The sequence below is a fragment of the Aspergillus lentulus genome, assembly GCF_001445615.1.
Source record: "Aspergillus lentulus DNA, contig: Alt01, strain: IFM 54703, whole genome shotgun sequence".
In the NCBI taxonomy this organism is placed as follows: Eukaryota; Fungi; Ascomycota; class Eurotiomycetes; order Eurotiales; family Aspergillaceae; genus Aspergillus; species Aspergillus lentulus.
The window spans coordinates 344,480-363,845 of record NW_028322123.1 but is presented as its reverse complement, the minus strand read 5'-3'; the positions used below and the strand labels follow the sequence as shown (position 1 = coordinate 363,845).

At 49.7% G+C, this 19,366-nt stretch overlaps 8 protein-coding genes and 1 non-coding gene across 9 annotated transcripts; 7 read left to right on the top strand and 2 right to left on the bottom strand.

Moving 5' to 3' along the window:
• Window positions 1-22: 22 nt before the first annotated feature.
• On the top strand, window positions 23-741 carry ALT_0103 (uncharacterized protein; the record flags this gene model as incomplete). Its single annotated transcript, XM_033563076.1, has 4 exons — window positions 23-139; window positions 199-324; window positions 399-575; window positions 631-741. The coding sequence occupies 4 exons, from the start codon at window positions 23-25 to the stop codon at window positions 739-741; spliced, it is 531 nt and encodes a 176-aa protein (XP_033418967.1).
• Window positions 742-2,047: 1,306 nt separating this feature from the next.
• Window positions 2,048-2,966, bottom strand: ALT_0102 (uncharacterized protein; the record flags this gene model as incomplete). Its single annotated transcript, XM_089598915.1, has 5 exons — window positions 2,048-2,147; window positions 2,200-2,264; window positions 2,323-2,430; window positions 2,488-2,725; window positions 2,779-2,966. 5 exons carry the CDS (start codon window positions 2,964-2,966, stop codon window positions 2,048-2,050), a joined length of 699 nt encoding a protein of 232 aa, XP_089456579.1.
• A 1,613-nt stretch (window positions 2,967-4,579) lies between these two features.
• Window positions 4,580-5,596, top strand: ALT_0101 (uncharacterized protein; the record flags this gene model as incomplete). Its single annotated transcript, XM_033563785.2, has 2 exons — window positions 4,580-4,786; window positions 4,838-5,596. The coding sequence occupies 2 exons, from the start codon at window positions 4,580-4,582 to the stop codon at window positions 5,594-5,596; spliced, it is 966 nt and encodes a 321-aa protein (XP_033419676.2).
• A 111-nt stretch (window positions 5,597-5,707) lies between these two features.
• Window positions 5,708-5,779, top strand: ALT_t001. Its single transcript has one exon. It is a non-coding gene; the product is annotated as a tRNA-Arg (tRNA).
• Window positions 5,780-7,196: 1,417 nt separating this feature from the next.
• On the bottom strand, window positions 7,197-8,518 carry ALT_0100 (putative extracellular glycine/serine-rich protein; the record flags this gene model as incomplete). Its single annotated transcript, XM_033563786.2, has 2 exons — window positions 7,197-8,342; window positions 8,402-8,518. The coding sequence occupies 2 exons, from the start codon at window positions 8,516-8,518 to the stop codon at window positions 7,197-7,199; spliced, it is 1,263 nt and encodes a 420-aa protein (XP_033419677.2).
• A 3,486-nt stretch (window positions 8,519-12,004) lies between these two features.
• On the top strand, window positions 12,005-13,002 carry ALT_0099 (CFEM domain-containing protein; the record flags this gene model as incomplete). The annotated part of the gene is made up of 3 exons (XM_033563787.2): window positions 12,005-12,082; window positions 12,148-12,325; window positions 12,392-13,002. The coding sequence occupies 3 exons, from the start codon at window positions 12,005-12,007 to the stop codon at window positions 13,000-13,002; spliced, it is 867 nt and encodes a 288-aa protein (XP_033419678.2).
• Window positions 13,003-14,235: 1,233 nt separating this feature from the next.
• Window positions 14,236-15,430, top strand: ALT_0098 (carnitine:acyl carnitine antiporter; the record flags this gene model as incomplete). Its single annotated transcript, XM_033563788.2, has 5 exons — window positions 14,236-14,487; window positions 14,538-14,586; window positions 14,641-14,657; window positions 14,713-15,326; window positions 15,382-15,430. 5 exons carry the CDS (start codon window positions 14,236-14,238, stop codon window positions 15,428-15,430), a joined length of 981 nt encoding a protein of 326 aa, XP_033419679.1.
• A 943-nt stretch (window positions 15,431-16,373) lies between these two features.
• ALT_0097 (uncharacterized protein) lies at window positions 16,374-17,563 on the top strand (the record flags this gene model as incomplete). The annotated part of the gene is made up of 2 exons (XM_033563789.2): window positions 16,374-16,538; window positions 16,607-17,563. The coding sequence occupies 2 exons, from the start codon at window positions 16,374-16,376 to the stop codon at window positions 17,561-17,563; spliced, it is 1,122 nt and encodes a 373-aa protein (XP_033419680.2).
• A 781-nt stretch (window positions 17,564-18,344) lies between these two features.
• Window positions 18,345-19,011, top strand: ALT_0096 (putative ubiquitin conjugating enzyme; the record flags this gene model as incomplete). The annotated part of the gene is made up of 3 exons (XM_033563790.2): window positions 18,345-18,501; window positions 18,589-18,681; window positions 18,755-19,011. 3 exons carry the CDS (start codon window positions 18,345-18,347, stop codon window positions 19,009-19,011), a joined length of 507 nt encoding a protein of 168 aa, XP_033419681.1.
• Window positions 19,012-19,366: the final 355 nt, after the last annotated feature.

Here is a 19,366-nt window from a genome sequence, read left to right as displayed (position 1 = left end):
CCAATAAATCCAATTCTACAAAATGGTTGACTCGCAAATCCTCAAAGTCATTCAGAACTCTATCGAGGCCTGGAAGGATCTTGCCGTTCCCTCCATCCAGAAAATCACTGATATGGAATCAAATAAAAAACATTATGATGTAAGCACTACAGCCCAAGGTGCTGATCCTGACCATAGCAACTCACAAAATGATGCTAGGAGGTTTATGAAAACTTAGAGTGGGCTATCAAGACCGTTGCTCACATTGGGGACGATCTTGAGGAGCTGGTCAAGGAGCCGGTAAGCAATGAGGATGCGGACCAGATTGTCACAAAGTTGGAAGAGGTGAGAACCATCATAATCTATCCACTGGTAAGGATGAGACCAAGTAGACTAACCACCGTAAACTTCACTATTAGTTGGTATCCCAGGAGAAACCCTTTTTTGATCATTACCACAAATATAGTGATAATGATGTCTTGGAACCATGGAAAACATATATTGAAGGCCACGCGTTGGACCGCAGTTGTTACACTCCCGGGTGGCTAGACGACCAGTTTTACCCCGAAAACAGCTTTCATAACGATGTATGGCGGGTAAGTCTACATTGCAGGCTTTCAAGCAACAGGGCTAATTCTGGAATTTGTCTAGCGAGTTGGCCAGCTTGTATATGACAATATGCCTTCCTGTCAGGAGCGTATCCAGGAGGTCTTGAACAACGACGACGTCTACTATGGCTTTTGCTCTTTTGATCCCAAATAACTATGTCATGGAATGCGCCAGACGATCCTGTGAATACCATGACTGTCATCAATATCACCTCATTACTAACTACTCTGTTCCTTGCATCCTACTACTGTACCAGTTACTTTAGTTATAGTTTATAAATCTACTTTATCAGATCCCTGTCCCTTATAACTATATGGGGAACAGTAATCTCCTATCGGAAAAAATTAGGAAAAGAGGAAATTCCTCAGTAACCAAGAGCATACTTACGGGAGCGAGACAATCAGATTAACACTAAAACTCCTCAGAACAAACTTCAGTGAGATATGTCTTGAGAAAAATATAATGTCCTGGACTGCCTTATCAATATAGGATCAGTCCTGGCAGGACCCGGTTGGGAAAGGGAGTATAAACTTCGGTTCCACCATTCAAAAGCTCTTATTAAATATATAGAGCAAGGCGGAATAATAGAGACCTGTAATAATATACGCGCCCAGCAATATACAGAAGGCAGTAAGCGGCTTTTAAAATAGGCTATCCACCCCTCTACCACTTCTAGCATCATCCGCCTTGGGTTCTGCATGGTATCGCATGTTCCAACTAGATAATTAAGTGATAAGAGTCGGAAATTCCAGACTGTCCTGATCCTGCAACTCCAGCAATCATTCTGCTGTGGAGTAGGCTATACTAGTTGTATTAGTATTTTGGAAGGCGCTCATCGGCCCGGGAACTAATATTTACTACTTCTGGGCAGGAGAATGATCCCCAAATTTCTCCTCAACAAGGTGTGACATATGGAGGGCGGTATCAGTGTTGCTCGTCAAAATCATAATGGTGTATTACATGCTCTCGATCGTTCATCGTCTGCTAAACATGTGCTAGACTCAGACATAATACTCATTGAGTAATATTAACTGGTAGCATGAACAGTAGGACGCACATGATAACAGGCAGCTGCAAATATCTTCCCAAGGGCTTCTGAGTAGCGTTCCTGTGTTAACAGGTCCTCACTAACTCCTTTTGCCGCCGTCGCATGTCTAACAACACAACGATTTTTAGCCTCTTTGGTCCACAGAAGAACAAGTTCGTTGTGCCCTTCGGGGATTCTTTGCTCAAAGACATCTTTAGCTGAAGAAAACCCATCAAGAGCATATCATGAAGAGCCAAAGCGAGTAGGTAACTGCCTCTGGTATAAATAGGCTCATCGCAGTCCCATATGGCTGTTCCAAATCTAGCAATTTTTACATATCAGTAACCTCACCACACGAGGGTTCCAATGTGAAAATGTTGCTGAAGGGATAGCACTGTAACTTAGGCATGATATACACCTTGTTAAGGGGATCTATGTTGTTCTTGGCCCACTGTTGATCAAGTCGATATTCAAGTCGAAATCCAAGTCTCCAAGGGGCATCGACAGCACGGAATAAGACAAGTTGAATGTTCTGAATGATGTGAGAATTTGGGAGAGGGAATTAAAGCAAAGAGGTGACTTACCTCATAACGGAGACCTCGCTCGAATTTCTGATCTGATCGAGGTGTGAGAGAACCAATCCTTGCTCCTGTACATAAGAACTGGAGGGTGACGAAATGAAAATGTACTCGGGACCTCTCACATACATCATCAGTCTCCCACAGAGCCGTCATAGCTCGTTCAAAATCGCAAAGCTTCAGATCAAACTTTTGCCTTTTAATTGCTTTATTGGTGCGGTCTTGGACCAAATCCTTCTTGATCCACATTGAAACATCAGTGAATAATTATATGAAAGTAATGAGACTGCTCACATTATAAAGATCGGCAGCATCACATTCAGGGATACGTTGCCAGTCAGGAAAAAGCCTGGAACGAAATTTCCGGCGTGGTTGAGTCGATTTCATTGTTGGCCGACCATCAGGGTCAAGCCGGTCCTTCGTAGATTCAATGAACCATCGCATGTATTGCTTGAGTCTTTCGAGCGTTGGGGCTGGATATCCCTCTTCGAGCCTAAAGCCTTCATGCATGTTCTTCACCTCCATAAGGAACCTACCAATATTCGTCCATAGGTATAGCTACACAGAACAGATGTAAAAGCGTACTCCCCGTACTTGCGTGCGTGCTTCCTGTACACTTCCTTAGCCTTTTTCGATGCTCTACCCGTGGCCCGTTCAGCATCCTTCTCTCGATGAGCATCTGGGTTATAACCTCTAACTTCACGCAGTTTACGACGTGCCTCCCTCTTCTTTTTCTGCTGGGCAGCCTTCCAAGAGTTCGAGCGTTCCCGCATCTTGAATGAAGAGAGCGTGGAAGGAATATGGAGACAGCGAAATCAGTAATATCACAGAACGAAGTTAACTTTGATAGGATAAATGGAGTAAGAAGGGTTCTGAAGTGAAAGCTCATCGGGGGATGCATGCTCAATGTATCCTACTTATCTAGGGCTAAGGACTCCATGTACAGTATTTTCCATGCCTCACAGGCTGCTTCTAGATTCCTGGTAGGGCAGAGGATGCAGAGTTCTATCTGTGTTTGAAGGAGAAGACTGAGCCAGGCAACTCAGAAAAGGCAGAAATGGATCGTGAGCTATCCTATCCTTCTAAGCTTTCTTTTGGCCCGATTTGATTGGGCCCCTTTAATCCCTCAGCGTTGTTGACCAGATTCTTCCATCTCATGTGGGGAGGAAGATAAACTTTTCTGACCTATGAGACGAGTCACATGGTCTGGTAACGTCGGTTGTCTGAGCCGTTGCTAACAATAGATGGTGCATAGACTAGACTAGCGGATAGTCGGTGTCTTAGTTGAGCCAGGATCTCACACTTCTCAGGTGTGTTCTCCGAGACATCTGCCCCTTTCGATTTGAAAAACTTTCAGACATGAATTTCCATACTGCATTATTTACAACAATCATTAGGTAGATGAGACTGTGTTGAATGCAATGCTTGAAGAGGATGAGTTGAGGATCCGCGTGAGCCCAAATACTTAAATGACCGGCTACCTTGGTACTGGTGCCTACGAGCGACCAACCAACAACAACCAACAGTGACATAAACACCAATAGGAGGCTGAGCTGTTGCAAGTGTTGGCCAAACAGCAGTCGGGTTTATTAGATAATTGGAACCCTAAGAACTACCTACCTACCTGAGTAACGGAAGTACCTGACTATTGTGGTATGGACCAAGGTTCCTACCGAGTAAATCGATAGGCGAGTGGGTTGTGTCTTAAGTTCTACAAGCTCATCTAATGTGCGATCACTCTCCACCGCAAACCTCCAGGCAACAGGAATCTTAATTTTTCTTAATCGTGTTATGCATTGCAATAGATACTACCAAGTCTTAGTATTGTTCAAGTGTAGCAATGAGTCAAGGCATCCTTCTCGTATGTATTTCCAAGCCAAGGACGGCAGGAAACGATCGGCTCGTGTCATTGAGGCTGTAAGGCCCTTAACTTATCGATCTGCCTCGCTGTCTCGCGCTACTGATCCTCCGGACCCCAAATCGATAATCTCCTAGCTTGACTAGTTCATAATTGTAGCCGTGTTCCAGAAGTCGCCTGTAGACAAGGTAGATATTTATAAGACTGACTGCCTGCCTGCCCGCAGTTTTGCCTTTTTCCCTGCCCATTCATCCGTCCACCCATTTTAGGTTCTGTTATGCCTTCCCCGCGTCAAATCACCTCACTATGAGATGAGCACGTTTCCATCCACAAAAGCCACTTTTGCCACTAGTGCAGCTTCATTCATTACAATCCATCTGACTCTGTTCACCCAACGTTCTCCTTCTACTCTCATTTACCTTCCGCACACGGATATTCCAGGTTGCTAAGCGCTTGATGCGCTCTTATATACGAACATAGTCCTCGCCATCATTCCTTACGACTCTCTACCTTATTCCAACAACCACCATGTTGCTACGATTTCTGGCACTGGCCGGTCTCTGCCTGGGCCGTGGTGTCGCTGCCCTCGCCCCTCAGGGCCACGGCCTCCCCTCCAATATACAAACGTCAAACACACAACATTCTCGCCATTTCTACAAAATCGACATTCCCTGCTCTCACTGTGCATTTTCAGACGCCGAATGCTCTCAGAACCCCGAGTCAAAATCACATGTGGTACGTCAATCCTAACATCCCCGGTACGACGATTCTAAACTAACCTCACAGACTATTGACATCTCTTCCGACAATGGCACACTCTACGCCAACCATGAATCCGTCTTCCCACCTTCATTACCGATGCAATTCACCGCAGTCAAGCACTCGGACTCCGGCGACCAATCCGTCCAAGTCGCATACAGCCTCGACGCACGACCGTTCCCCGCCCAGCCGGGCGCCCTCCTAGGCGAGACATTCCTCCTCAAACTGCGCCTGTTCGATCTCCACGGCCGGCCCGTCACACCGGACCTAATCGCGGTGGCCGTATCCCGACGCACCGACGGCACCCTCAGCATCAGCAAGGTCGAGCGGTCCCCGTTCCACAGGCACGGCCACGGCCACATGACCTCGTCCTGGCGCCTCCTGAAATCGCATATCAAGCCTTACCTCGATCAGTTGGCTGGGGTCGCCCCTGAAGAACCGCGGCATCATCGCCGGCCATTACATGCCGATATCTACCGATTCAGGGACCCTGCGTCCCATTACCACAATACCATGCCGTGGAGCAGCCGCGATCGCAGCTTCATGAGGCTCGTGCGGCCGGTGATCCTGCCTGCATTGCTGGGTGTTGCGGCGGGGTTGTGTGCGTGCCTGGTTGGGTTTGTGGTTGGGAAGATGATGATCTCGCTGTGTCGGTGTTGGTATGTCCGCAGTGGAAGGGGATATCGCGAGGTTCCGGCTATTACCATTGACTCGGTGGAGCTGGAGGACGGTCTCGTCTCGGAAAAGGAGAATTTGAGTCGATCGTCGCGGTGGTTGGATGTATGACATTGTATGAAACCATAGATCTCTTTTTGTATACTATAGTGCACGCTTATGAGCCATTCCTACGAATGCCCATGTTTCTTAAGATGATATATCGCTCATTTGCCTCAACAAGGCCTGCTGGCCCAATGGTAAGGCGCTTGACTACGGATCAAGAGATTGCAGGTTCGAATCCTGCGTAGGTCATATTTTGCAATCAATCTGAATTTTTTTACTGTTGAATTTTTTGCTGTCAAGTCTGGATCGTATGTGGAGATCCACTAGGACCCTATTCCGATTCGAAAATGGATGTCTCCACTCGGTTCAGCTTCAAGCCAAGCAACGCAGTAAGATGTCTGCTCCTTCGGTCAATCTTTCTGAACAAATTGTGAGCAAGTCCAGGCAACTAATTCATTGTCAGTTCCAAGGAAAGATGCACAGCCAGAATGAAGACGGGCTATACGGTCCGACTAACTAGGACAAAGTGATATCTAGCGGCAGTGGGATACACCAACCCGAATAATAAATGGGACTCTGGACTGACCTAGATGGGATTTCCTCTCTGGTGTGCTGAGGGGATATCGGCGAATAAATCGGGCATGAACAGCGGAAGACAGCACCTATATAGTATAGCTGAATGAGCGGGAGTTGCTCACCTACCTCCATCATCATGGCCATGGCCTCAGGACTAGAATGGATCTTGTGCGAGTCAGCCATCTGGACGAGCGACATGGACGAACTGGATCAGGATGGAGACAATGTCAGTCTCACCTTGACGGCCGAAGGAGACGACGCTCCAGTATCGATAGGCTATACTTGCGATCACCGTGCTCTTATTTTCCCGATCTGGTCAGTTTGATATTGCTTAGCTAGTCGCCATCAGACTCGAGACATCTCGCGCTGATTGCATTCGGAAAAACCTCATATTATGAGTTAGTATAGTATACTGGTGACTAGCTGTACACACTACCACTGTCTATTCATGATATCTATCAAGTCTGTATACATGCAGTAAAGGACTGTAGCTATTCCTCCCAGTCATTCAGGGAATTGTGCAAGGCCTTCATGTAGTGGTTATGGTTGCGCTCATACTATGCATCCCCGTTCAACCTATATACATAGACCATCCCACCTTACTATCTGTACTCATTAGGTAGTCACTCAGTCACTCGTATGAATGTGCTCTGTCCCCCCTGTCTATGTAGGTATGGCTGCAAGCAGCCAGCCAGGATCTGAAGTAAGCTGTGTTTGGTAATCGGCTGTGGTCTTAGACCAGCGGACTTGTGACGTTGCATTTTAGGATACCACCCATCCAGGAAAGATACTACTGTGATTGCATGTCGAGACGGTATATTACCCTGATTCTCCACAGCGGACTGTTGTGCGGATCGCTGCGAAGTAACAGTTATGTACCAGCATACTAAACTTTGATTGAGATGTCAGTTGAAGCCTGAGGGGTTCTTTGACAAGCATGCTTATGTAGTACATTGGCTGATAGATTGATGAAGAGAACATCAGCCGATCCCGTACTCTTAACGGTCCAGCATATTCCCATTAAAACATATAGCTATAAGCACACTTGTAAAAAACATTGCCTCCAAGTAGAAATGAAATGACAGCAAATTCAGCGCAAAGACTTTATAATCGAAGTCACCTTGTCCAGTAGCGTATTAAGCGCCCCTTTGTCTCTGTCACCACCGTTGGCTGGACTCGTAATGACATTGACATTTGTGCCGCCGCCGGTGTTGGTCGCTCCACCGTTGACTCCATTGCTGGTGTTTCCGCCCCCATTAATGGGGTCTGTTTCAGTCGATCTCTTGGTACGTTCGGACGCCTTGGTGCTGGCGGAGTCTGGCGCTTCCATGCTGGCTGAAGCCCGACCGAGAGTAGAGTCTACAGCTTCAGAACCCTTTGTAGCCGTTCCGGATTCTGCAGGTTCGTTGGGGGTAGATGCTCTAGCACCGTTTGCAAGCGTCGAAGGAGTATCATTTCCATAGCCTGTGTTGTCTTTTGCAAACTCAGAGCCCCTGCTGCCCAAAGTGCCGTCGGCAGAACTGCTACTGCCTATGGAAGGTGCTGGCATTCGAGGGCCCCCGGTTCCAGACGAACCGGGAGCGCTGGAAACCATTCCGCTCCCTTTAGATGCTGCATCTCCAGAACCTTGACCAAAGCCCGCCATGGCGGCGCTGCTCCCGGAGCTGCTGGGGGAGAAACCGCTGCTGTTAGGCCTGGTACCGGTGTCGCTGGCCTCGTCAGCATTACCAGACACCCCAGGTCCGCTGAGCTTGGTTCCTGGACTCGCCGAAGCAGAGCTAGAGCCTCCGCTACCATCCCAAGATGCTGGAGTGCCAGAGCTGGCTGAAGTAGTGGTCGGAGCACCGCCACCCTTGGAGCCGCTACCGGGACGGCTGCCTGCCGTGGCAGACCCGCTTGCCTCGGTACCCGGAGCGCTAGAGCCAGGGCTCCACGGCGAGGCAGCAGTGCCTTTATCATCGCCTCCGGATGGTGTAACCGCGATACCGGAAGGAACCGTTCCAGCAAAGCTAATACCGGCCCAGGTGTTTCCCGTTGTCGTGCCTCCGGGCTGAGGCTGACCATTACCTGCGGCGGCATTTCCCGCAGTCATGTCACCGGTGGCAGTGCTGTCAAAACCAGAGTACTGTCTGGACTGGATGTGCGTGCTACTGTCCACGCCAGGGGCTTTGTGCCAGTCGAGCTCCTCGGCGAGGTCAGCGGCTCCCTCCTGCCCGAGTCTGCCATGGTAACCTTCCTGTGCCGGGTGTCAGTGATGAACATTATGAGTTCTGCTTTCTATCAATAAGGACTCACGACATCTAACTGGTCCATGGCAATAGGTCTCGCTCCGGCAAGACCAGAGAATGAAACCATATCGACCAAGAAAATCAGAGCCAGTAAGCTGGCTTTGGCCTTCCGTAGAGTAGCCATAGTAGCGTTATCACAGCGATGTTTTGGTGAGTCAAGTGGAGAATTACAACAATCAGATCAAAAAGGACTGCATTGGCCGAGTCTTCGTCTCTGAGATTGCCCCAGACGTTGGGAGTGTGTCACGCTTTTTAACTGTTTCTACCTCCTAAGAGTCGAACGGCCGAGACTTGAATCATTACAAGTCTCGAGCATCATGGTCTCAATCCGTCGGCGCCACAAAACAATTGGTTACATTAAGGTCAAGCAGAACCACGGCCGTTTCTGTGAGCGGACCACAACTGGAGAACAGCTCCTACCTTAAATCTTGGTTCAAGCAGTAGAGCTCGCCGAACGCTTGGTTCAGGCGCGGGATCAAAGTTAAAGGGAGAACGAAGGAAATCAGTAGTCCCCAGGGTGGATTCAGGTTGCATCGCGAGGGGTGATACGCTTCGGGAACATGTCGAGCACCGGGTTTCCAGAGTCTGGCTGAGTCTAAAAGCGGGCCGTTGGATTGACAGGTGAGAGTGACAGGCACGTTTCCGCCTGACCGTCCTCTGTCTGACTCCGGATCTCTGCGAAGCTAGCTCTCCAAGTTGAACTAGGCTCCAGGTGAGCCCTGCGTTGGTTGAACACCGAGTTTTCCTCAGTATTCGAATCGACGAGTGTACAGCCAAAGGAACGTCCCTGGAAATGGGAATGCTCTTCCATTTTTATCAAATGGTGCGAACATGGTTGGTAAGGCCGGGAGATCTCGTTTAACTCTACTGAATAACTTGAGCATCGGTGCTTTGACCTTCATGGCTTGTGTGTTGATGCTTATGGTTTCTTGCCTTCCTGTTGCAGCTTCATGCAAACAGGTGTAATCCCGTCCGGTTGGAATGTAACCGCATCTGGACGCGATCGTGGTGTCAAGTATGCTGGCCTAGTGAGAAGAAGATCGACGACACGATATGCTAACTCTTCCTGCAAATGACGATCTTCTCTTCACTTCAAGGTTCATTAATTGGGAGAATGTGGAAATTATCTACGATTTTATCCCTCCCTGTCTGGTGTTGAGCTCAGACACGAGGAGCATCAGAACGTGGGATGGTCTGGGGATGGAATGGAATGGAATGCAGGGTCTGCTGTCAAGGAGTCTGGTGATATCCTCCCTAGCGAAGATTCCTCGTTCCAAATCACCCTTGTCAGGGCAAAAGAGGCCATTCCCATGTGCCAGCTGGATGGTGACCACATTCCTACACATCTCTGGTTCATCATACCGTCTGCAAGTCAGAGCGCAGAATTGACGAAAACAGCAGGTTAGGCTGAATGTCCAAAGAAGCATCGTTTCAAGCTTATTTTGCATGAAACAATGCTCACAATGGTCATTGGGATAATGCTTGCGCTTCCAAATACACACTTAGTCGTTTGATTCGATAATTTGCAAAGGTCACACATGTTCATCAGTGAACCAGTACTCGTGAAGCTCGAAGAATGAGAATGTTCTTGGGTGTTCGATGGGAAACTAGGGTCAGGTGAGCCTGAAATATTTCCCCAGTGGTTCAGAATTTCGGCCGGTGGATAGAGGTCGAAGATAGTACAATTAGCGAGGACGGAGAGCAGATGCGAAATGAAGGGTGCTGCAGACGAACTTTCAGAGTTGCTTCTGCGAGACATTTCCAGTTAGTGGCATCCATTTAAGTTCGACCGAGTAGAGCGAAGATGCCTGAAAGCGGCCGCCTGCCTAGGGCATTGTTGCGAAGTCAAAGGTCAAACACACTTTTCGCCGAGGTAACCCTTGATTATTGTGTTTCGCGAGGAAGAGACGTCTCGCAGTTCAAATCTTAATTGACCTCAAGACATTGCCCACAATTGTACAGGTAGACCATGCCTTGCCGAGGGCAGGTCAATTCATGTTACAAGTGGGAAATGACCAATGCCATCACGGGTGATCATGCCATGCTTCTGAGTGGCAGAGTACCAGCAGCTACCTTAATGCTCCTTGACAGCAAGGTAATTGTTATTTTCAAACTTAACAAGCAAATTGCTTTTATTGCACAACATATTCAAAATTAACGCAAGTTAAGCTACCTAGTAGCGAGGGATCTCAGGTAGCATCAAATTACACTTGCCTTTGTGTTTCACCACAGTTACCAGATGGTGCATAATTCATAGCTCTGGGTTAATGGGTTGCGGAAATCGTCCAAGACCAATTTGCCACCGACTTTATTATATTGGAGCCTTTCGCCTTTACTTAGCTAGCTTACCTTAGCTTTAGCTGAAAATGTGGCTAGTGAGCTACTTCATGTATTTCTGTATCGCACATAGGCGGTGGGATGCTACTTCAGCTTCTGGCCAATCATGAGAGAGGGAATTGCTTGAAAAATGAAAATGGAAAAAGCAAACTCAATTGCTCCGATCCACCGTCGATCATCCAAATCACAGACGCCAACTTGCCAGCCCCTCTCGACTCCAGCCCCTCCAGAGGGAGACTCGTATGATCGCATACGCTAGGTAGAAATTCAGCCGCCACCTATGATTTCCTTGCTCTGCGCTGGCAAAATGAGCTTGTTCGTGTGCTTCTGATAGCCAATCAGTACTCCGTATATGACGTTGTCATTGACGTATACTGGTGATACAAAGTACAACGCGAGGAAGCCATCCTTAATTTGAGTAGGCATTGGATTAATCCTGTTATGCAGCTCATTCGTCGATGCAGATTATTTCAAATTGGCCAGCATGTACCTCCGTATCTAGGAATGCGTCCCTCTTGTGGTTATGGCCCTGTATTGCTATGCTTGAAGCTAGGAACTTAGCAGGACTAACAGAGACTAACAGAACTAAGAGTGTGGCTGGTGACCGCTTCGAACTCTGTAATGATGAGCAAAATCTCAAATCTTTGATCAAACTATCACACGCTAAACCCTAAAATCTAGCGAGTGCAGCCAATGATAGGCCAGAGATGCTTCAGCTCAAGCCACAGCGGCTGGGATCATGCCTACTCAGTCAGCCACCTGCCCGCATGCAGAATCCAAGATCCCTTCCATGACCCACGCTTGTAAAGCTGATCAGTCCATGAAGTGTATCAATGACTTCACCAAGCAGCAAAACATGCCCGGTGCCTCCATCCCTACCCTTAGTGGTGGGTACCTACCTTGCAACTACTCTGTACTAGACTGCCACGTTGCTTGGCAGCATTAACCGGAGACGCGGTCAAGGACTTACTGTGGACAAGGACCACTGGCGATCGCACTTTCATTGAGTGGAATGGATCCCTAGGGCCACTAGGAACTCGAAGCTTCAATTGCTTTCAACTCAAGCGCGATTGTTTGGTTTACTTTCCGCTTGGGCCGTAGTTACCTTATAAAAAGCCCCCTCTTCCACTGCCGCTCCTTTGCGTTCTTTCAACTTACATCATCGACCTGATTCTGTTCAAGGCCTCAACAGTGCTCTAATTGATCCAATATCACTCAGCATATTCATCAATCTTTTGATCCTCACTTGATTTTCGATATTCTATACCTCATCATGAAGGCCTCTGTGTCTCTTCTTTTGCTGTCAGCCGCCAGCATGGCGAGCGCTGCCCTGTCTTTCTCCCAGTGCGCAGTACGTTGTTCAGTTGCCCTGAAACTACGTTAAAAGTTTCCCTTGACTGACTCCCCCTTTCGCAGCAAATGTGCCTCGATAACATGAAAGCCAAGGCTGGCGAGCTGGGCTGCTCTGCCGGCGACAATAACTGTCTCTGCTCAAAAGTCAATTACGGATATGGTATCCGTGATTGCACTACCGAGGCCTGCCCTGGCGACAATGCCGCCGCTGTCCTATCCAGCGCTCTTTCCTCTTGCCCTAGTGAGTACTCACGAGATTCTGCGCTGCCCCAACGCGATTGAGCTGGGTGCTGACTGCAATCGTTAGGTGACTCTGCAGCTGTCACTGCCACAGGAGCTGGTGGCTCTGGCTCTGGCTCCGGCTCTGGCTCTGGTTCTAACTCAGGCTCTGGCTCGGGCTCTGGTTCTGGCTCTGGTTCTAACTCTGGCTCTGGCTCTGGCTCTGGCACTGGCTCTGGCACTGGCTCTGGCACTGGCTCTGGCACTGGCTCTGGCACTGGCTCTGGCACTGGCTCTGCGTCTTCCACCGCTACTAGCACCGCTACCGGCAGCGGCAACGGCACGACTGGTGGTGCTGGTGCTGGAGCTGGTGCCTCCTCCACTGGCACCAACGCTTCGGGAACTGGCGCTACTACCTCTGGAGCGAACCCCTCCAACACTGGTGCCGCTACCACAGAAACGACAATGACTACTACTACTACTAGCGGCTCTGAGAACAGCTCCTCCACTGGCAGCAGTTCCTCCGGGACTGGAGCTGGTAGCGGCTCTTCCACCTCTACCGGCTCTGGTTCCGGCTCCGGCTCCACTTCCACTACTGCCCCCAACAGCTCGTCCACTGGCAACGTTGCCCCTCGCGGCGCTGTCGTTGGTTCCGGTGCCGTCGGAGCCCTGGCCCTCGCTGCCTTGGTTATCCTCTAATCCTCTCAAAGATAGAGTTGATGGGAATAGGTTTGCTGATGTCAGTGTATGTCTTATGTTGATGAATAATGGTTGATGAAACCTGCCGTCAAAGCCGGATTGTATATGGGAATTGGTGGGTTCTGGTCTGATGAGTAAATAATGTTTTGACCTTTTCTGATGTCACGGTATATGTCGTGCTATCCTAATATATTAATATTTCTGAACTGTCTATACCTTTCTCTCCTTCAAGTAAACTCTCCAGTGCTCGTAGATATAGGTAACCAACTGTGTGAGTAGTATCACGCGTCACCAAATACTCCAACCTCAAGCACGCACGTGGGTGCGGAAGTTGACTATCTTAGCTCTGCCTCTGTACCATCACTTCACTTGGAGCGGTCAGTCGCATGTGATCCTTGGCATTCCCAGAAGGTCTTTGATGACATCAGCTGGTATCGAGACACTCTCCACATCGTCGGTCAAGAAGGTCAGTCGCTTGAGCCAAAAATTACATACTGGAAGACAGGGATGTCCACGAGAGCCAAGCTTCCTGTCGTCCGTAGAGGTGCCCTCTGCTGTTGGCTGGTGTGACTGGCCAGAATACCTGGAGTAATGGAATCCGGGGCAGGGATCCGTGGAGAGGGTAAAGACCTAAAAGTCAAGCCGTGGTTTAGTGCCCGTTCATCCGGACCGTTCATTGCCCGCGGTCAAGTATCCGGTGGTCTCAAACAGTACAAATTCAGGGATGTAGCAAAGGACACGAAGGACACAAGATCACTTTTATCGTGGTGCCTTCGATGATAAAGTGCAGCTGACAAGATCAGAACCTGTTATCGTTAAATCGAATATCTGCGATCGGAGGAGACACATTGATCCGGACCGAGCCGAGGTCCAGTCACGCGCGTTCGCCGAGCGGTGGTTGTACCTCTGTAGCGGGACTGTATTTGTCGGTATCCTCCTGCTCGGCCTCGGCCGCTTTTGTTGCGGGATTGGAGCTATTTTTTCCCCTTTGACTGTCTTTCCTCCTCCATTTCTGTTGTAGAATATCATCCTTGATCAATTTTCTCCTCACTTCAGCTTCATTTCTTTGTTTTTCCTTTTTGCGACCGTTTCGCGTCCTCCGTCCTCTCACCCTACGCTCTCCTCGGGATCGCCTCACACCTTGACCTCTTTGTGTCCCTGCTTATCTTCCTCCTCTTCCCCGCTACGAACTGACTGAGTCGATTCCCCGCGTCTCCCTCCACACCTTTCACAATGTCGACTCCAGGTTCGTCTACTCCTGAAAACCTCAGCGATGAGCTCAAGGCCATCGAGACCAAGGCTGTCAACCAGACCATCGCTCAGATCCGCTCCCTCGTCGCAGGTGCGGCGGGTGGTATCTGTGCGGTGGTTGTCGGCCATCCCTTTGATCTGGTGAAGGTACGGTTGCAGACGGCGGAGAAGGGCGTCTACTCGGGTGCCATTGATGTTGTCAAGAAGACTATTGCCCGTGAGGGTTTGGCTCGGGTAAGTCGCGCGGTCAGTTGTATGTGGTGCTTGATGTTAATCGGCTGTAGGGACTGTACGCTGGTGTTTCGGCTCCGCTGGTTGGAGTCACCCCTATGTGTAAGTTGTGTCGCTTCCTTGGAAGTCTGAGACTAAGCTAACTGATGTCTGTAGTCGCCGTTAGCTTCTGGGTATGCTTCGGGCAATAAAAGTGGTGTTTGGGTTGAAGCAATTAACAGTTCATAGGGTTACGACGTCGGCAAAACACTTGTCAGCCGGTTCTCGAACGTGCGCATGGAGAACAACACCCCTCAGTACACCATCGCCCAGATCTCCGCTGCTGGTTTCTTCTCCGCCATTCCCATGACACTGATCACGGCTCCCTTTGAGCGAGTGAAGGTGCTTCTGCAGATTCAGGGCCAGAACCCTCCACCTCCGGGACAGAAGCCCAAGTACTCTGGCGGTCTGGACGTCGTGCGGCAACTATACAAGGAGGGTGGTATTCGGAGTGTCTTCCGCGGAAGCGCCATGACTCTGGCCCGTGATGGCCCTGGTTCCGCCGCCTACTTCGCTGCCTACGAGTACATCAAGCGCAAGCTGACCCCCAAGGACGAGCACGGCAATGTCACCGGTGGCCTGTCCATGCCCGCCGTCCTGGCTGCCGGTGGTGCTGCCGGTATTGCCATGTGGATCCCCGTCTTCCCTGTCGACACCATCAAGTCGCGTCTTCAGAGTGCCCCCGGCAAGCCCACAATCGGCGGCACTATCCGGTCGGTCTACGCCAGCGGTGGCTTCAAAGCCTTCTTCCCTGGTTTCGGGCCTGCCCTGGCCAGAGCTGTGCCCGCAAACGCGGCTACATTGTATGTGATTTCCCTAGATGTTGCATTGAATACTGTTTACTAACGAGTCGAAAAGTGCCGGTGTCGAACTCGCGCACCAGTTTATGAACAAGCTCTTCGACTAGATGCCGACACTTGATGGAACCAAAAGAAAAAAAAAGGGAATGAGGTTCGATCGTGTAGGGTGAATCGTCCGTTGAGATATGTATATATACCACTTTCCGTTGTTCGTGGCCCTGAGAGTTCATATTCCGCGTTTTTGGCCAGTTTTTCTCTGCTATGTACGGGAGCATAGAAGCCTAGATATCCTGTTTGCTAGGTATTATAGACTTGATGATGATTTTCTATTGGTCTATTCGTAATCAGCTCCATTATGCGACCGTCGGCCAAGACTGTTTGATTTCTGAAACATTTGGCGCCGTGCTGACAGCAATGATGATCCGAACCGATCGTTTTGTGAAGTTACGAAGAGACATTTGTCCGGAGTCCAAGTTCACTCTTGCAGTTCCTGATGTTTATGGTATGGGCTCAAACGCAGTGGCAGAGTAGTAGACAAATAGGTAGGGGAATAAGCAACGATCGCGACGCTGATCGGGTCTCTTATCCAGTGGTCCAACCCAAGGATTTGTATCGATGCTATAAATTCTGCATGGTTGATAGGGGAAGCCTGCTGACGGAATCGTGTTGCGCTGCTCCTTAGTTTGCTGCGTCAGGGCAAGGATTGATGGCTGTCAAAACTCCAGGATGACAGAGATGGATCTGATAGGACCGAATGGTGTGACATATTGCGCCCTCGTAGAATTTCATTGGCGTCGATACATCCGTAAACCCCGATCTGAGGCTCAGCCTCGTTGCTGCCTTCTAGCCTGCTTGCCTGCCTGGACTGGCTGACCCGCCCGCCGCCCCCCGTTCCAAGCAAATAAAATCGCCGACGCTCCCATCATCTTTTCTTTGTTTGATTCTTATTGCCATCCAACTACTTGTCTCTCTCTACATCAAAGACATCTATCACATATTCTTATTCATATTCTTTGACGACACTTTATTCTCATCTTAACACGATCCATCATGGTTGTCAGCTCCCTCGTCCGTCGAGGAGTGGAGCTTGCCTCCGAGCATCTCCAGAAGCACCCGAAGCAGCCTTCCAAGCAACCGCCTGAGATCCAGCTGTCGGGATGGCTCGTCGCTCTCTTTTTCGCTACGTTGATTGCTTTCGTTCTCATTTCCTGGTCGGTGAGTGATTATTCCCGCCAATATACCCCAGCCTCAAAGGGATTGTTGCTAAATGAGGTGTGGTCTAGATCGAGTACACCTATGGCATGGTAGTCACCACCCTCGCTGCGGTTGAAGACAGCAACCCCGATATCTATGTCCGCATCGACGGTGACATGGATCCCACCAAGCCCGGCGATGAAGTCGAACCCGAGTTGGCAGCTGTGCCTCCCAAGCCCGTCACTAGCAAGCTCCGTACCACCATCAAGCACCTTCGCGCCCGTGCCGGTCCCTGGTCTCGATTCCGCGGCATGAGCATGTTCCTCACATACCTTTTCGCTCGGGGTTTCTTGCTTGGTATGATGCCCTTTGGAGTGAATCAGTTTATTCCCCAGTTCATCTTCCAAATGGTTGTCGGTGTTCTGCTCGCGAACTTGCAGTTGGCTTGGGTCCACATTGTCATCTCGGAGCCTTCTCCTAAGCGCTTCTACCAGCGTATTCCTGGCTACAAGGCCTGGTTGAAGATCGCACCCGTTGTGGCCTTTGAGCATGCTGTTGCCGGTCTTGCATTCTATGTTCCTCTCGTTGTGATGAATGCTTGTGGCGCCTTGGATGGATTGGCCTCCGCTCCCGAGGAGGGTGTTCCTCCCGCCGAAGCCGTTCGCCAGGCACTCACCGTTGTCGCTCTTCCGTCTCTGCTTTCACTGATCGCGTCCATTCCTGCTCGTGTGGTCTTCATCCGGGTCGCCGCTTCCATGCTGCCCGAGGAGGACGAGTCTATCGTGCCTTTCGATCGCTCTTTCGGCGGAAAGGTGGCTCCCGCTATTCTTGGGGGCAGCGGTAAGCTCAGCATCACTGATGCTTGGAAGACCTTTGACCGGGCTGCCCGGATTCGTTTCCTCAAGGTGGTTGGAAAAGTCATGGCTCTTGAATTCGGCGTGTTCGCCTTCTTCTCGCTGGCGCTCGCCGGTGAAGTATACATGGGAGCGGAGTCTTTCATGAAGATCATTGCGGACATGATTGCTCGCAGCGGCGGCAGCGCTTAAGTATATATCATTCTGGATTGGTATCAGTCTGGCTCCGGCTGCACAGATTGTACATCTACACTTTCTCAATTATCATCTCAGGTCTATACGATTATCTTTCCTATTTAATGTCATTCTATCAGCTGCATTTCGCATGTCCCTTCATTGAATATTTATAGTTTCGATTTAATTTTTCCTTGTAAAACCAGATCATTATCCTCCGCCAAAAAGTGGCCTCTGTACTTGAAGCATAGTGGCAAATCGTCTTGCCATGACTGTGGCGGCGCGGAGGCTTCCAACGCTGACTTCATGCGGCCGAATGTCACGCCCTGGGCTGCCCCTCACCAGAACAGCCACTTGCCATTCTGTTCACTCCTCTTCTCTTGCTGTTGGTTATTCTTAGGCATTACCCCTAGTCTACGATAGGATCATCCGTTGTTCTTACATTTATAGCCTATCATTAATCTTGCCCATCATCTGCGCTTGGAGTCCCTGACGATCTCTGATCTCTCGGATCCGTCTTATCGTTCTTGTCATATCACATCCGCCTGTCTTCCAAGGTATCTATCTGTTAGTGATAGGTAGCCCCGCTTCCCCACTCAACCAATCTTCACTCTCTGCACACCGTCCATTATTTTCCGAATCAGTTTCTTTCTCCTTTCTGTCTTTGGGTACCTTTCAGACACATCCTTCTTATTTCTCTCCGCTACCCCTGGGTGAGGCCGAAAGTCCACCGATTCTTCGCTCCGACTTCTTTTTCTTAGCTCCTGGAGTGGCCAGTCCGGACATAACCTCTTCCACCATGGCCACAACACCAGCCGGTCGTATGCTGGCACGCCAGTTGCAGCAGATGCAACAGGACAAGGACATTCCGGGAATCAGCTGTGGGCTGGTGGATAACAATGTATTCGAGTGGGAGGTTATGCTCATGATTTCGGACGATGTCAAGTTGTACGGCGGTATGTACACTTATTTCACTTCAGTTGCCGAACGGATCACCAGGACTGTACCATGCAATTTGAAGATATTCTAACGTCGTTTGACAGGGGGTTTTTTCCGTGCTCGACTGTCTTTCCCACCGGAGTATCCACATATGCCGCCGAAAATGAAGTTTGAGAGTCCCGTTTTTCACCCAAACAGTAGGCTTGCCTCTTTGCCTCTTTGTGGTTGGTTGCATCTCTTCCATGATACTGACACACTCTCTTCTGTTAGTCTATCCCAACGGCGAGGTCTGCATTTCCATCCTACACCCCCCGGAAGAAGACAAGTACGGCTACGAGTCCGCCGCCGAGCGCTGGTCCCCCGTTCAAACGCCCGAAACCATCCTCCTCTCCGTCATCTCTATGCTCTCGAGTCCGAACGACGAAAGCCCGGCCAATGTAGAAGCTGCCCGGCTATGGAGGGAAGACCCGGCCGAGTTCAAGAAACGAGTCCGCAAGTGCGTCCGCGAGAGTCTGGGGGAGGATTGAGCGCATTAACTGGAGTTGACTGCATACAATACGCTTGGTTTTTTATTCTCTGATGGCCTTTTCTACTGTTGACCAGCGCGATAAGCGGGTGCGGTTTTCGGTGCTCATTTATTTTGTCTCATGTGCATGAGGAACCGGTCAATGGGCGGTTCAGTTTTATACGTTTCTATGGTCTATACATCATCTCTCGGTTATTTTGCTGTTGGTTTGGAGTTTACTGCGCTCTAAGGGTCTGGAGTTGAATTGATTCATTCTCATTATGGCATCATAGCTTGAGATCAGCGCGCTGCACATATATCCTTGTTGCTGGATGTCCGCGGTGGCCTCGACGACTGTTCATGGAGTACTTTTGGTA